We start from the raw sequence: 16,233 nt of genomic DNA, 5'->3' as shown, positions 1-16,233 counted from the left end.
TTCTCCTTTAAAAATACATTTCATGTATTCCACCGACCTAAAAGAGTCTAATAAGCATTCCATTAAAGATAAAACTCCAAGCCATGATGAATCTGCAACACAGAGAGGATCTCTGCTTTTATGCTTAATACATCAAGACTGACTAAAAGGTAAAATAGTCGAAGGGATTAAAGGACGAGGCCAGGTTTCATCAGAGGAAGAAGCCTCTGAGGGGGGTGAACTTAGAGAGGATCTCTTCTTCACGCTTAAGAGCATTCTCTTTCTTACCCTCCCATTCTGGCTTCTTCGAGTTAGCTCCCTGAACGTCCTGCACCACTTTAGGTATCGAATTCGCCACCATCTTCTGTCCATAGCTCAGATCAACCTTCTCTTTCTCCTTGCTCCCAATGCACCTCTTCAACTCATTCCTCCTAGCTTGAAGCTGAGCGATCTGGTCATCAATCCGGCGTATACCCTCAGACTTCTCGTCTACTTCCATCTGAATACTCCCGAGTTTGTGCCTCAGGTCGCTGTATTCGTATTTAAGCGAAGCTACTTTAGCTTTGTTAAGCTCCAGCGCAGAGAAGAACCTGTTTGCTTCTTCAATCACCGCTTTGTTCTCCTGAAACACTTCGCTGAACGTTGGAATCTCTCCCATAAGCTTCAACCTCACCATCTCTTCAGCGGAGAGGTTCGGATCTTTCCTCAGTTTAGTCGCTAACGCTGCTATCTCTCCAGCGTTCTTGGAGGTAAACAAGGTAGGGAAGTCTTTCTCGAGAAGAGAGGAGATATTCATACGAGCTTCAGCCCATTCGTACTCTCTCATTGGAGAGCTTGCAGTGACGAGAACTGAAGCATCTTCTGGACCTTGGTGAAGAAGGCTATCAAGAGAGTTCAGGTAGCTGTCGAACTCTACCGGATCAACATCGACAGGCTCGTGGGAGACAGCGAGGACGCCGTTCATTGGAGAGACGTAGATGTGAGGAATAGAAACATCTTCTTCTTCTTCTTCTTCTTCTTCCTTAAGGTTAACTCTGCGTTTCTTCCTCCTGCCGCTAGTGTTTGGTCCAGTGGTAGGCTCACCTTCCTCCTCGTTGAGGTGGTTTAAGTCCACAGCGCCACCTCTCTGCTGGTTCGAAGCTCTTCTAGTAGATTGCCTAGATGATTTAGGTCCAGTGGCTCCTCCTTTCTTCTTCTTGTTGCTACTGCTACCACCTCTTTGAGTTGCTTTAGCGTTAGCTTCAACAGACTCATTCGTCTGTGTTGGCATTGGTGTCCTTTTCCTCTGGCTGTATCTGGAGTTTCCTTCTGTCTTTACTTCCTTTGGTGTCTCCTCAAAGAGAGAGGCAGCATCAACTACAAAAGAAAAGGAACCATCAATGCTCAAACCAAAACACCAGAGTCATCATTACACCATATCTTACCTTTGTTAGCAGGCTGGAAGAGAGCAGGGACCTTCCAGCTAAACGACGTGAAGAAGGCGTCAGCATCCATGCCGGGGAAGTTAGACTGGAAGTAACGGAGAAGAGTTTGTTTGCTCGCGAAAGATTTGGGGACATTCTTTCGCTGAAGTCTTTGAGGGAGAATGAGAAACCTATCGTGATGGTAGCCAGTGGCTGTCACTCTCTTCCCGACTCTCCAAGTCCAGACATCACCGAAACTCGGCCAGTCAACAGGGGCGTACGGCAGGCCTTGACCAGTTGAAGCGGGTGGGATCGCTGGGAGTTGGTTGAGATCGGTTTCGCCGTGAGTGAAGGAGCTCTTGTCAACACTTCTCTTCCCATTCTCCTTGGGCTCTGGCTCTTCAATGGTCTGTTGTTCCCTGTTGAAACCTTTTTCCCAGAAGTTGTCGTTTTCTCGGTAAGTTGAGAGTGGGACAGGTTCAGTGTCTCGGTAAGTACTGATTGGGACTGGTTCGCTATCAAACCTGACATGCAAATTAGCACTAAAAAGCTGAAGAGAAGTGTGATAGAACTTAAAAAAAAAGAAAAACATGAATCAAAAACAAACAAAAACTACATTTGCCTTGTCAACAAACACAGCCTCCCTAAACCACATGCTTGTTCCCTTTTAAAAAGACAACATTGTTCTTCTCTAAATGACTCACATTACAATCCAAATCTAAGAGAAAGACAGTGGTCTCATTTTTTTCCGACATAACACAAAAGTAATTTACTTGTTGCAAGGATACAGAGCAAAGATTCCCACACACAAGCACGAGATTAACAGAGTGATGATTTACCCAGGAGGAGTATGACTGATCCCTTGTTGCATGTCGATCGGAGAATAGAACGGAGATGACATGCTCTCTACTCAAAGTTTGAGTCTCAAACCCTTATTCACCTGCACAAGATAGACACCAACCCATTACAGCAAAAATGTTCAGAAAAATGTTTAAAATACATAAACGAAAATCAACCAACGAGGGTGAACATGAAAAGTGTAAGCTTTGTGTGATCGAGAAGCAGAACGAACGGTTTCAGAGGCAGATCTTAAAGGCTTTTCAATCTCTTTTCTCCGTTTCCTCTTTGATTCATTTTTTAACCCTACAAACTACTCTCTGGCTGGAGAGATGTTGTTACTCTTGAAGCTGATGTGGAACGAATCAAAGGAGTATAATTGACCATTATGTCCTTTGATGTGGCCCTGTTCTGTTTTGGGAAGTAAAAGAAAAAAAACTTATTCTATGCTCTTTTCATGTAATCTAACGGCATCGGAGTAATCGCACCCCCAGTTTTTAGTTAAGTTTCAAGTTTTTGTTTACCGATTTACTTCTTTTACTGTCACGCGAATCAGTCTTTCCCTTTCAACCATTTCTACAGAAGCTCAATTATTTTATTTGTCACAAAGAAAATGAAAATTGTTATAAAAAGAACCGGAATTTTATGGTATCACAGAAATTTAAATAAAGCAAAATTTTATATCCGTAGGGAGAAGATAACACTAATAACAAAAGAGAATGTGTTATTAGAAGAAGAATGGATGGTGTGTTACAAACGATCGAAACGATCGTTTATATAGAAATGAAAAAGTAAAGTTACTGTACATGCATAGTGACAATGGGCTCCACATGATTTATATTTACGTAACAAGTCAAATTCGGTGCCGAAAATTTTGACATATTCATAACACTCCTCCTTGGAGACCAGTGTCACTATCGCTTCTTGCGTAACGTCTATGTTGCCTCGTTAAAAACATTTTTAAGAAAAACCCAATGGAAAAAACCATAGTAAGGTAAAAAGAGTACAACTACGTAAGCTCCCCCTCGAATGAGCAGTCATAGATCCTTCTGATGACGCATTCCAATGTTACGAACATGTTTTCTGAATACCGAAGTCGGAAGTGATTTTGTGAAGAGGTCAGTTGCATTGTCGCATGATTGGACATATCTTACTTCAATCTCTTTCTTTTTCACGAGCTCTTGAGTGTATGAGAAGAACTTCGGATGAATATGCTTTGTTCTATCGCTTTTAATATATATGTCCTTTGTTTGAGCAACACATGCTGCATTATCTTCATATAGAATAGTTGGCTCTGTATTTTCGTCAATCCCGCTGCTTGAACAGATGTGTCGGCTTATTGATCTTAGCCATACACATTCTCTACTTGCTTCATGGAGTGCAATGATCTCAGCATGATTTGAAGAAGTAGCCACGAGCGTTTGTTTCTGAGAACGCCAAGATATAGCAGTGCCTCCGATCGTGAAAACGTATCATGTTTGCGATCGGGCTTTGTGTGGATCTGAAAGATATCCTGCATCTGCAAAACCAACCATTTGACCTTTTGAACTTTTAGGATAAAACAAGCCTAAATCAATGGTCCCTTGGAGGTAACGAAAAACATGGTTAATCCCATTCCAATGTCTTCGAGTTGGAGATGAGCTGAATCTTGCCAAAAGATTCACAGCAAATGATATATCAGGCCGTGTACAATTTGCAAGGTACATCAGTGCTCTAATTGCACTTAGATATGGTACTTTCAGACCAAGTATCTCTTCTTTCTCCTCAGGTGGTCGAAATGGATCACTTTCAATATTAAGTGACCTAACGACCATCGGAGTGCTAAGAGGAGTTGATTTATCCATGTTAAATCGTTTCAACACTCTTTTAGTGTATGTGGATTGATGCACAAATATACCATTTTGTGAATGTTCTATTTGTAGGCCAAGACAATACTGTGTCTGTCCAAGATCTTTCATCTCAAATTCTCATTTGAGATAGTCTGATGTCTTTTGTATTTCCTTTTGAGTTCCGATAATGTTAAGATCATCAACATATACCGCGATTATTACAAATCCGGATATCGTTTTCTTGATGAAAACACATGGGCATATAGGATCATTCACATATCCTTCTTTTGTTAAATGATCACTGGACGATTATACCACATACGTCCAGATTGCTTTAACCAATATAGTGATCTTTGCAATTTTATTGCACATAACTCTTTAGGTTTGGAACTTAATGCTTCTGGAATTTTAAATCCATCAGGAACTTTCATGTAGATATCAGTATCTAATGATCCATATAGATAGGCTGTAATAACATCCATGAGACGCATCTCTAGATTTTTATCAGCTCTAGACTCATCAGGAATCTAAACGTGATTGCATCCATAACTGGAGAATATGTTTCTTCATAATAGATTCCAGGTCTTTGAGAAAAACCTTGAGCCACTAGACGAGCTTTGTATCTCGTAACCTCATTTTTCTAATTTCGCTTTCGAACGAAAACCCATTTGTACCCAACTAGTCTCACATCTTCAGGTGTGAGTACAATAGATCCAAATACTTCTCGTTTATTAAGCGAATCAAGTTTGGCTTGTATTGCATCTTTCCATATTTCCCAATCATGTCTCTTTTGACATTCATAGACAGATTTTGGTTCTGGATCATCGATTTCTTCATTTATTTCGCTTGACACAATATATGAGAAATCATCATCAAGATCATCTTGTTCATTTCTATTTCATATCTTCTTATTATGGATGTAGTTGATAGAAATTTCATGATTACTTTCTGACTCATGATGCTCAACTTTCTCAGCATCCTCATTATTTGTTTCTTCCAAAATACTTTCTTCTATTTTGGATGTGTCATCAATCTTGACAACCTTCTGTTTTCTAGGATTTTTATTCTTAGAACTAGCAGGTCTGCCACGCTGCAAGCGTGTTTTAGACTCCCGTGTATTGTCTACTTTTCCTTTCTAATTAAATATTTTGATACAAGCAGGAGCACTCACGGCTGGTATATGGGATTTAGTTACCGTCTTGGTATCCGCAAATGCATCAGGTAGCTGATTAGCTATACTCTGTAAATGCATGATTCGTCGAACTTATAGTTCAGACTCTTTAGTAGGAGGATCAAGATATAGTAACGAAGGTACACTTCATTTGATATCATTTTCTACATTTTTGTTTTCTCTCCCTAGAACTGGGAATACTTTTTCATCAAAATGACAATCGGCGAAACGTGCCGTAAAAACGTCACCAGTCTGTGGTTCTAGATATCGTATAATTGATGGAGAATCACAACCAACATATATTTCCAATCTTCTTTGTGGTCCCATCTTTTACGTTGTGGTGATGCTACAGGCACATATACCGCACAACCAAAGATTCTAAAGTGGGAAATGTTTGGTTCTCGACCAAACGCTAACTGTAGTGGGGAATACTTATGGTATGCACTCGATCTGATCCGAATGAGTGCTTCTGCATGCAAAATGGCATGTCCTCATACAGAGGTTGGAAGTTTTGATCTCATGATCAATGGTCTTGCAATCAATTGCAAACGCTTAATTAAAGATTCAACCAAACCATTTTGCGTATGAACATAAGCAACCGAATGTTAAACTTCAATTCCCATCACCATACAATAGTCATTGAATGTTTGGGATGTGAATTCACCAGCGTTGTCTAGTCTAACTCTTTTAATAATATAATCAGGAAACTGTGCTCGCAGTTTGATTATCTGAGTTAGAAATCTCGCAAATGCCACATTTCGAGATGATAATAGACAAACGTGTGACCATCTACTGGATGCGTCAATTAATACCATAAAATAGTGGAATGGTCCACAAGGTGGATGTATAGGTCCACATATATCGCATTGAATTCTTTCAAGGAACTTTGGTGATTCTTTATCGATTTTGGTTGGCGATGGCCTTACGATCAATTTTTCTAGAGAACATGCAACAAATGTCATTTTATTCCCTTGAGAAATCTCCTGGATTTTCAGTGAATGACCATGTGAACTTTCTATGATTTTCAGTGAATGACCATGTGAACTTTCTATGATTTTACGCATCATTGTAGTGTCTGGATGGCCAAGGCGGTCATGCCATAATGTGAACTCTTCTGGGTTCCGTTTTACTACAAGATTTGATTCGATCTCATCGATATAAGTATGATGTAGCCCCGAAAGAAGTTCTGGAAACTTTTCCAGTATGTGTTTTCTGCCACATTTCTCAGAAGTTACATACATGTATTTCTTTTCATCCTCAGTTGCAGACTGAGTATCATATCCGTGAAGATATATGTCTTTAAAACTCAACAAATTCCTTTTAGAACTCAGAGAATATAGAGCATTATTTATAGAAAATTTTGTTCTATTCGGCAACGTAAAGTTTGCTTTACCAGTTTCTTCAATCACGTCTGCAGGACCTGATATTGTATTGACGATAATTCTTGTCGGTTTTATATCGGAGAAATATATCTTTTGTCTCAGAATAATGTGCGTTGTTCCACTATCTGGTATGCATATTTCACGAATCAGTTTCTTGAATTTTGCTTCATTAGCATTCTGATCCATTTCTGAAATTGTCGTAAATATTAATAAAAGAAAAACATAAAATTCATTCATATAATAATCATATAAGGAAACACACAATAAGTATACATTAAGGTGACGTTAAAAACATCATTACTTGTTTAAAACAGGAAATGTAATAATTATACATGACAATACTGAAAACTATCCAATAGTCTTATTATTAGGGGTGTTCAATCCGGATATCGGTTCGGTTTCGGTTCGGTTTTTTCGGTTTCGGTTTTTCGGTTAGTAAAATATAACTACCATTCTAAATCCATATTTACTTCGGTTCGGTTCGGTTTATATACCATCGGTTTTCGGTTTATTCAGTTTTATACCAAAAAAACATAATTCTTTATTTTGGGATCATATTATATGAATTTTAGAGTCTTGTTGTCAATACATTCATTTTATTAAAAAATATTATAAGTTTAAATAAAATAACAAAAATAAAAAATATTTCTATCATCTAATAAAATAATCAAATCTATAATTAAAATCAAAGCTCAAAATTTTGATAATAAAAATAAAAAAAAAAACAAAAAATAAAACAGAAGCACGAAGCACAAAAAATAAGTTATTATATTCTTTCATATTTAGCGTTCATCAAAGTCATGTTTCTTCTATTAAACACGAAACTCTATTCGTTTATAGATAAAAAAAATTGTGAAGAATTTCCACTAATTGTTATCATCAAATTTATAATCTTTATTTCAATTTAGTCAATGCTAAATTAAAGCAAAAAAATCAAAAGAAGATTAAGAAAATAAGAAGCATGTTTGCGATGAATTGTTATTTAATTATAGTTCAAGTGTTTTACAAATCAGGACTATTTTATTACTGTAAAAAAATGGTAATAGTTATTAGCAAAAAAAGTAACTTATGATTTTCATATGTTGTTATAAAATATATACATATTTACATGTTTCTATTTTTTGATCGGTTTTATTCGGTTTATTCGGTTTTATCGGTTATATACCGAACCATATCCAAATCCTACGGTTTTTTAAAAATCATATCCATTCGGTTTGTATGGTATATACCAAATCTAAACCATATTATCTATTTCGGTTTGGTTCGGTTCGGTACGGTTCGGTTTTGCCATATTGAACAGCCCTACTTATTATACACATTTTGGCTCTCTTCAGGAGTAATCTAGTCCAGCTCATTTGCGAAGTCGGAGGCATCGAAGTACGATGTCCCTTCAAAGTTTTCAGTGAGGTTCACTTCTTTAGCTTTGCCTTTCGTGGACTCTTGATATAACTTACAGAGATGTGGAGGAGTACGACAGGTACGGGACCAATGTCTTTTACATCCACATCTGAAACACACTGTCCCACGCTTCTGGGTGGTATCCTCTTGAGTTTCTTTACCCTTAGAAACTTGTTCGGATCTAACCCACTTGTTAGATCCCTTCCATTTGGGATTGTAAGTTTTTCCACGTTTATTATTGAAACGGCGACCATAACCTCGGTTGGTCTGGTTCCTTCTTTCTGAATTTTTTACCGCAGTAGCATTCACTTCAGGAAATGCTTTGGCTCCCGTAGGTTGGGAATTGTGGTTTTTAATTAAGAGCTCATTGTTCTTTTCAGCCAACATGAGCGCAACCATCAATTCAGAAAATCTCGTGTACCTACATTTTCTGTAAATTTCGGGCAAGAAGTGAAGCTGTTTGTGAAAAGTGTTGTATGTTTTATTCATCATTTATGCCTCAGAGATAAGATTACCACAATATTTCAGGAGTGAAACTATCCCCAGGACAGCGGAATTGTGATCCTCAACCTTTTGAAAATCTTGGAACCTCAGATTTTTCCACTCTTCTAGAGCGTAAGGGAGGTTGACTTGTCTCTGGTTATCAAACCTTTCTTTTAAAGCTTGCCACAATTCAGCTGGGTCTTCTATGCTTGCATAGTCGTGCGTTAGATTTTCATCTAAATGTTTCTTCAAGAAGATTATCGCTTCGGCTATATGTTCGGGTGGTGATTTGTTACCGATTACAATTGTTTCGGTTATCTTTTTCATCACCAGATATGGTTTCACGTTTGTGACCTATCCGACGTAATTTTCGCTAGTTATTTTCAGGGCCGGGAACTGGAGTTTCTCGATGTTTGCCATTTGTATTTCAAATTGAAGAACGATTGTGCTGATAACGTGTTATAAAAAAAACCGGAATTTTATGGTATCGCATGAATTTAAATAAGACTAAATTTTATACCCGTAGAGAAAAGATAACACTGATAACAAGAGAGAATGTGTTATTAGAAGGAGAAGAGATGGTGTGTTACAAACCATTTATATAAAAATGAAAAAGTAAAGTTATTGTGCATGCATAGTAACAGTAGGCTCCACATGATTTATATTTACGTAACATGTCAAATTCGGCAAATTTTGACATGTTCATAACAAAAATAACTTTAAAGCTTCACTGAAAATAAAATAAAAACACTTTTTACTGAATATGGGTCAGTCTGGGTTAGCACTTGGTACAAGTACATGGATACCATTTCTTTAGAAAAAGACAAATGAAAATGACTAGCACACAAACAATGTTTTTCTTTTTGGTAAAACACGCAAATGTTCTTCGTGGACAATCATCAAACGTTCAGCTACCTAACAAATTACCCAATTATCAAAGCTTAGGTTACAAGAAACCCATCTATATTTCATATATAGTGAATATGAACTAGTGCCTCTTCCATGCTGCCAATCTTCAATCTATGTGTTGAAAGAAAGAGGCAAGCTTTCATGTAGAAGATCTCCTCCACCGTGATCACTACTATGTAACATTAACTGATATCATATTAGTTTCTCCGGATCCTAAAGAAGTTCTCAAGGGAAATCAAGGCAAACCGAACCATTTGACTGAGAGACGAGATGAAAAAGAAGATGAGCAAGTTCTCGAGATTTTTGAGAGAATCGTGGCCTCCCCACTGATTCTTCACGGCCACCTGAAGCACGACCCATCGCAAAACTCATGAGAACAGCAACCAAAGTTTATATATATATATATATATTTTTTTTTTTTCGTCTTTAACTTAAAACATGTCCTGTGCTGCCACGGCACACTTGGCAAAACTCATGAGAACAGCAACCAAATTTATAAATGGATAAAATTAGATCCATCTCAGTCGGTCGCATTCTTCGAGCTTTCTCATCGTGCTCTAAACTTAGAAACTACCACGTGTGTCACTGTCACTCTCACTGACAACTGTCATAATCTCACAACGTTGGTCCCACAGTCCTTGTCCCTCTCTTTATACTTCGATCTCTCCACACACTACAGTCCATAACACAGAGATATGAGCCAACAAGAGCAACCAAAGAGGCCACAAGAGCCGGTCAAATACGGCGACGTTTTTGAGGTATCCGGCGAACTCGCCGATAGGCCCATAGCGCCTGAGGATGCTAGGATGATGCAAGCAAAGGAGACAAGTGTCTTGGGACACACTCAAAAAGGCGGTATAGCCGCCACTATGCAGTCTGCAGCCACTGCCAACAGACGCGCTGGCTTCGTCGAACCAGGTGTCGCAACCTACCTCGACCCGGACCGAGGCGTCTCTGTGGAGCAAACCGACGTCGCCGGTGCACGCGTCACTAAAGAAACCATCGGTGTACAGGTTACAAGTCATTTCCAACATAATTTATTTCCCCAATATAATCATCTTTTTTTTTTGTAACGATGAAGATTGTTTATGGTGTAGGACGTTGGACAATATGTTGAACCTAGGCCAGTGTCGACAGCGGCAACGGGGGTGAGTGTGCAAAGTAAGATAACAATAGGACAAGCGTTGGAGGCAACTGTACACACCGCTGGAAAGAAGCCAGTGGATCAGAGCGACGCAGCAGCGATTCAAGCGGCGGAAGTTAGAGCTTCTAGCAACAACGTCATCGCTCCTGGTGGAGTAGCCGCTTCAGCTCAGTCCGCAGCTGATTACAACGCTCCTATAGAGTTTGACGAGAATAAAATCAAGCTCGCTTACAGGAGGATAAAGCCGTGACAAAGCAGGACGCAGAGGGTGTGGTGAGCGCCGAGCTGAGGAACAACCCTAATCTGTCAACTTATCCAGGTGGTGTGGCGGATTCTGTTACCGCCGCAGCTAGGCTTAACGCTAAAGGGGATATATAAAACAAATCCTGCAAGCTATGGAACTTATGATGTGGAATCAATCGTCTAAGTTTTATTTTCTTCTTGTTTAGTATAAAGATAATGTTAAAAGATGCAAAAGATGTAAGACTCTCATGTTGAATATAAAGATAATGTTTTGGTTCTCCAATCTACTGATATTGTAACACCATCACCAGCAAAAAAAGATGCAAGCAAAACGACAGAAGAAAGAGTGTTTACTGGCTCGCACTAGCAGCTCCAACGAGAACACCTTGAGCATTACCTTCCTTTTTATTACTACCTTCATCCTTGGACTCGTCCTGTTTCCTAAGCCTGATCTTATACTTACCTTCAAACTCCGTCATATCTTTCTTCTTCTTCTCCAACGTCTCGTACAGCTTCCTGACGACCTCTTCGAGACCTTCCTTGTTGCGGTGGACAGCTGGGAGCACCTCTTTGATGGTTCTCTCCACCAGAACGCCTCCGATCATGCGGAAGCATTTCCTGGACTGGTCGAGAGGCTGGATGGCGTTGACGACGAGAGAGTGCTCGCTGACTTGCATCTCGAGGTCGGTTATGTTGGAGTAGATTTGGCTCAGCTCTGATCTCATGGATTCGTAGATGTTGAGGATGGCTTGCTCGTTCGGCGGTTCTCTCAAGCTCGCCATTGCTTCTGGAATGAATCAAATCAAAACGCAGATGTAATTAGGGTTTTCGATGTTACTGATTTCAACTCCGAGGTGAAACGATTCAATAACTATGAGATGTTTCGTCGACTATGATCTACTTTGATTTTCTGAAAGAACATCGAAGAAGCTTGATCCGGACAAAAGGTGTTCGATTTGGAATTTTTCCGACAAATCTAGAACTATAGATCATGTTTTACTTTTGAGATCGATATTCAGACACAGAACTTGTCGACACTGGATAGATAATTACCAAAAAAAAAAAAACAGGAAACTTACTTTTTTAGAGACACGAGGAAGATCGAAGAAGCTTTGCTTGGGGGAGGAAAAGATCTAAAGACGAAGATGGATTTCTCGAGAGAGACCGCGGCGCAGAGAGTGAGGAAGAAGAAGCCAAGGTTGGGTTTAACAACATAAAATTGATCCGGTTTTAGGACAATCAGTGAACCGGTTTTATATAATATGGTTTTCGAACCGGATTTTCCCCAAACCACACATATTAACGAAGATTTAATAACATGAAGAGACTCCTGATCTGCCTCCAGTTCAGGCAATGTTTGAAGGATATTTAACCAAAGATTAATAACAAAATTTAAAAGTGTTACAAGATAAAAATATAGTAACTAGAATTTACAATCTCATATATCCACGGCGTCAACGGGAAGTGAGAACGCCCTATAAAGAAGAGGCGGCGAAGCTGAACTTGGTTTCTCACAGATGGTTTGATGATCTCTAACCCTCTTATGCCTTGCCTTAAGCCATCTCAACTCTCTCCTTATTTCATTCTCCGGCCACCACTCCCCTTCCACCTTCCTCCTTGGCTTCAACGAGCTCTCTTCTTCTCCTCCACCATCAGAACGTGAATCTCTCAGACCCCATATATCCGCGCAATGAATCCTGTTGTTATTACCTTCTCCAGAGACAACAACAACATCACCACTTCCTTGTTCTTGTCCTTCCGCTTGGTAACTTATCTCCTCGAACCTACCGTGAACCGAAGAACAGCTTCTGTCGTCAGAACATTCGAACTGATGATGGTAATGGTGAGACTTCTCTCCTGCCTCGTTGTTGCTGTTGCGCACGTTGTTATTAACTTTCCAGTCAGGAACCAATGCAGCAATCTCCGCATCGATCGTCTCCGCGATTTTCGCAACATCTTGATTCGTTATGTCGAGTTCAGACACCATCTCAGCTGCTACACTCCACGCAGTGTCGGTATCTGTCTCAAACGGGAAGTAAATGTTCCTCACCCTTCCTGGAACAACATCAAAGTTCAAACCCTTTCAAGACCTTACAAGCTAGAACTATTCGAAAACATGGAACGTTTATTACCTTCTGCATCAGAGATTCTTAGCCTCAAGAAGATCCCATCACTACCGTTTCTCTTCCCTTTAATCGAAATGTCAACATGGTCGGACTCTTCCTCATCATCTTGAGCGAAAAGATCGATCTCACATATCTGTGACTCATCATGGTAAAGAGGAGGGTGGTCGATGAGAGGCTGTCTAAGGAACTCATCATAACCATTGTAGTAATCAGTTGGTCTCATGTAGAACTCATCCACATCATCTTGTAAGAAAGGGTCTTGTAAGAGCTCTAAAGCAGTGAGTCTAGACGTCACAGTAGCTAAACACTTCTCAACAAACTCGCGTACCTCAGGGTCTTTCACTAAGTAAAACGCTTCAGGCTTCTTCCCCTGTATAGTAACCAACGTTAATAAAAAAACAAAACATGACTTCACAAAAGATATCGAGTCAAAATAATTTACCGAGGTAACTTTCTTGTAGATTTGAGCAGGGTGAGTGCATTCACTGTAAGGGTAATCAAATGTGACCATCTCTAGTACACACATTCCAAAAGCATATACATCAACCAGCTCATTATATTCTTCATCGTACACTTCAGGAGCCATGAACTCAGGGGTTCCTATAAACATACAACCACATGTGTAGGTCCAAAGTGTTTCAAAACATTATTATTATTATTAAGTTGTTAATAAAGTTTTTAAAAAGAGGGAACCAACCAACACAGCGAACGGCATGTGATTTACGAAGAATGGCAGCGAGTCCAAGGTCACCTATCTTGACTTCACCTTGGTTACCATTGATGAAGATGTTGTCACATTTGAGATCTCTATGGATGATTGGAGGAGAACAGCTGTGGAGATAGAGAAGCCCTTTTAGAATCTGTTTGCACCATTGCTTCACTGCTTTAATATTCACTCTCCTATGTCTCAACCTATACCTATTACAAAAAACATCATCATATGTTTTAAAGATTTGAAATTTAAAGTTTCAACCATTTGTGAAATTATAGTGGGAGATGTTGCTTACTGTCTGAGAGTACCAGAGGTGAAGAGTTCAGTTACAAAGTTGATTGCAAGATTGTTGGTATCGACCCAAGAAGTGTAGAACTTCATGATATTTTGATGATTTAAAGTCTTGAGCAGATGAATCTCTCTGAAGAATTTCTCTAGTTCCTCAGGATTCCTAGTGAAGTTCCTAAGCTTGACTTGGTTCCATGCCACTTCTATACCTTCGTACTCATCAAACGCTCTGTACCTGAATAAACACCACAAATAATAATTAATTAAACAATTAAAAACGACTTTTTAAAATAGTTGTGACGTTAGAAAAGACAAAGAGTGAAGATGAATGAGATTACACTGTCTTCGAAGCACCTTTGCCAAGTACTTCATCGTACTGTCCATACCAAAAACAAAAAGAAACAAAATCAAGATCGAAACAAACAAAGAAAGAACATTTTGAGTTCAGAAGAATCATACTCTTCCATATCTTCCAGAAGGATCAATTTCAACATACTCAGAGCAATCTTCAACGAAGCTTTCTTCACCATTCATGCCTCTTCTTCTTCTTATTTTTTTCTGCAAATTTAATTTAGTTTTGTGGGTTTTATTTATTCTTGAGCGAGAGATATTGAAGTTTGTGGAGATGGTAGAAGAAGAAAAGATTTTGATTTTTAAAAGAAGAATATAATGAAACAAGTGGTTTTTTTTGCCCACCTAGTGACAGAGCCGAGACAACAGGTTAGGCTTCTTGCCCAATCACCTTTTACCAACACCACGACTCGGTTTACGTTTTAGTAAACCGGTTTTATCCAGTTTCCAAATCGGTTTAACAAACTAACAAGTACCAAATCGTACTACTGTTAGAAAATATTATGAAAACGGCACTCAGCCGTTAGTACGAACCATACAATATTCGTCAATTCAATCCAAATATTTGGCGAACTTTAATGTTTTTTTGGTCAGCTAGTTGAAAGAAAGAAACAAAAAATTCAAACTTGTTTGAACTTGGGAAGATTATTCAACCTGAGAGGTGTGAACGAAAAAGAATCTAAACAGAGAATTTAAGACCACATAAGCTAAATTTAAAGAACCGGATGATTCCAAAATAGACGAACCGGACCGGTAGGTCAATAACCGGAAGTAAATTGCCAAAAACATAAAGTCGTTGGTTTATCGACACCTTGTGTTGTGTGTAAAGGGATTCTGTCGTATAGTAGAGCAGTTAATGTCACGGATTATGAGAAAGGGGAAAGAGAAGCACATGGGAGTGAATCACGGCAACCCAAACAAGTCTCCTTTTTTTTGTGATGGTTTATAAGACAATACATTTGGACCAATGATAACACTTACTTTTTGTATTAATTTTTCACATTCACGTAACATGCTCCTAATATATTGTTTTTAAAGTGAAAGCATTATTAACCTGGGTTCTTATGATAAAGTTCTTAGCAAAAATTTTTAACTAAAAAAACTAAGAATCGGTTCTTAAATAAAGACTTTAAGTAAAAAAAAGCATTGTTTTAATCATCGGTACTCGTTTATCTTTTCTTCTTAGTTTTAACTAGAAAAACTAAAAATCGTTCTTAAATAAAGACTTTAAAAACGATTTTTAGTTTTTCTAGTTAAAACTAAGAAGAAAAGATAAACGAGTACCGATGATTAAAACAATGCTTTTAAGAAAGATAAAAACATTTTTCGTCAAAGAGTTGATAAAGAAATTTTCTTTTGCATATATAGAACTTTGTAATCATCAACTTATGAAACCGGATGGATTGAAAAGCTTAACGATTATATGACTTGTTAGTTGTAGCTAGATTGTTCAAACTTTGAAGACGTTGTAATCTGTATTGCTTGTTCAATAGTCTTTTAAAATTGTGTTCGTACCAAGTAAATAAGTAATCAAGATTAGGTACGGCTATATGTCTAGCGGAGAAATACATGTGCTACTACGTACCAAACTACCAATTCTACCAGTGTCAAACATATTATAGACTGCATCTCATTGCACAAATTCTGGACGGGTGCATTTGTTGTTCTTTAGTCCACGAGAGCTAGGTTTGCATATATTTTTTGTTGTGTTTTTGGCGAAGTTAACTACATCCTAGCAGATATTGTTTTTAAGTTTGTACGACTCTGCTTCAACCCCTTCATTGCATCCAGTGAAGGGTTCTCTTATAGATTTGAACATGGATGATGAATGACTCATGCATGAGTATACTCAGTACGTCTCACGCAAAGTAGATGATCCGGCCTTATGCTGGAGGCAACATTTTTCTTCATATATGTCTCACCAAAAAAATTTGGTTCGGATCTGTTCTTCCAACCAGATTCATCTTTTGGAGAATTT

The 16,233-nt window shown here is 38.6% G+C and overlaps 3 protein-coding genes and 2 pseudogenes across 12 annotated transcripts; 1 reads left to right on the top strand and 4 right to left on the bottom strand.

Annotated features, from left to right (window-relative positions):
- Nucleotides 1-43: 43 nt before the first annotated feature.
- On the bottom strand, nt 44-2,598 carry LOC106389400. 8 transcript variants are annotated; one of them, XM_013829632.3, is made up of 4 exons: nt 2,455-2,598; nt 2,222-2,322; nt 1,404-1,906; nt 44-1,335 (listed from the first exon to the last, which is right to left on the bottom strand). In XM_013829632.3, exons 2-4 carry the CDS (start codon nt 2,281-2,283, stop codon nt 191-193), a joined length of 1,710 nt encoding a protein of 569 aa, XP_013685086.1. In that variant the 5' UTR covers nt 2,284-2,322; nt 2,455-2,598; the 3' UTR covers nt 44-190. The 8 variants fall into 8 exon arrangements, with proteins under 8 accessions (XP_013685086.1, XP_013685089.1, XP_013685087.1 ...); XM_013829635.3 differs by having other exon boundaries at nt 1,404-1,897; XM_013829633.3 differs by having other exon boundaries at nt 2,399-2,542.
- A 6,621-nt stretch (nt 2,599-9,219) lies between these two features.
- On the bottom strand, nt 9,220-10,002 carry LOC125583009 (annotated as a pseudogene).
- Nucleotides 10,003-10,047: 45 nt separating this feature from the next.
- Nucleotides 10,048-11,061, top strand: LOC106389398 (annotated as a pseudogene). Its single transcript, XR_001278049.3, has 2 exons — nt 10,048-10,404; nt 10,489-11,061. The product of XR_001278049.3 is annotated as a late embryogenesis abundant protein 31-like (transcript).
- LOC106389399 (probable prefoldin subunit 2) lies at nt 11,013-12,052 on the bottom strand. Its single transcript, XM_022699632.2, has 2 exons — nt 11,858-12,052; nt 11,013-11,565 (listed from the first exon to the last, which is right to left on the bottom strand). Exon 2 carries the CDS (start codon nt 11,558-11,560, stop codon nt 11,129-11,131), a length of 432 nt encoding a protein of 143 aa, XP_022555353.1. The 5' UTR covers nt 11,561-11,565; nt 11,858-12,052; the 3' UTR covers nt 11,013-11,128.
- Nucleotides 12,053-12,075: 23 nt separating this feature from the next.
- Nucleotides 12,076-14,631, bottom strand: LOC106389397 (serine/threonine-protein kinase WNK2-like). 2 transcript variants are annotated; one of them, XM_048753246.1, is made up of 7 exons: nt 14,364-14,631; nt 14,243-14,280; nt 13,912-14,133; nt 13,602-13,822; nt 13,347-13,504; nt 12,911-13,274; nt 12,076-12,833 (listed from the first exon to the last, which is right to left on the bottom strand). In XM_048753246.1, exons 1-7 carry the CDS (start codon nt 14,436-14,438, stop codon nt 12,217-12,219), a joined length of 1,695 nt encoding a protein of 564 aa, XP_048609203.1. In that variant the 5' UTR covers nt 14,439-14,631; the 3' UTR covers nt 12,076-12,216. The 2 variants fall into 2 exon arrangements, with proteins under 2 accessions (XP_048609203.1, XP_022555352.2); XM_022699631.2 differs by having other exon boundaries at nt 13,912-14,139; nt 14,364-14,619.
- Nucleotides 14,632-16,233: the final 1,602 nt, after the last annotated feature.

The sequence above is a fragment of the Brassica napus genome, chromosome C3, assembly GCF_020379485.1.
Source record: "Brassica napus cultivar Da-Ae chromosome C3, Da-Ae, whole genome shotgun sequence".
NCBI lineage: Eukaryota > Viridiplantae > Streptophyta > Magnoliopsida > Brassicales > Brassicaceae > Brassica > Brassica napus.
This window is presented reverse-complemented; position numbering and strand designations above follow the sequence as displayed.

Bases quoted from the DNA above. Each gene is read 5' to 3' on its own strand.
- LOC106389400 (XM_013829632.3), bottom strand. From the start codon at position 2,283: ATGTCATCTCCGTTCTATTCTCCGATCGACATGCAACAAGGGATCAGT. The intron at 1,907-2,221 runs GTAAATCATCAC...TTTGCATGTCAG, and splicing joins ATCAGTCATACTCCTCCTGG to GTTTGATAGCGAACCAGTCC. The intron at 1,336-1,403 runs GTAAGATATGGT...TTTCTTTTGTAG, and splicing joins CTTCCAGCCTGCTAACAAAG to TTGATGCTGCCTCTCTCTTT.
- LOC106389399 (XM_022699632.2), bottom strand. From the start codon at position 11,560: ATGGCGAGCTTGAGAGAACCGCCGAACGAGCAAGCCATCCTCAACATC.
- LOC106389397 (XM_022699631.2), bottom strand. From the start codon at position 14,438: ATGAATGGTGAAGAAAGCTTCGTTGAAGATTGCTCTGAGTATGTTGAA. The intron at 14,281-14,363 runs GTATGATTCTTC...TGGTATGGACAG, and splicing joins CTTCTGGAAGATATGGAAGA to TACGATGAAGTACTTGGCAA. The intron at 13,275-13,346 runs GTAAATTATTTT...GTTACTATACAG, and splicing joins TCTACAAGAAAGTTACCTCG to GGGAAGAAGCCTGAAGCGTT.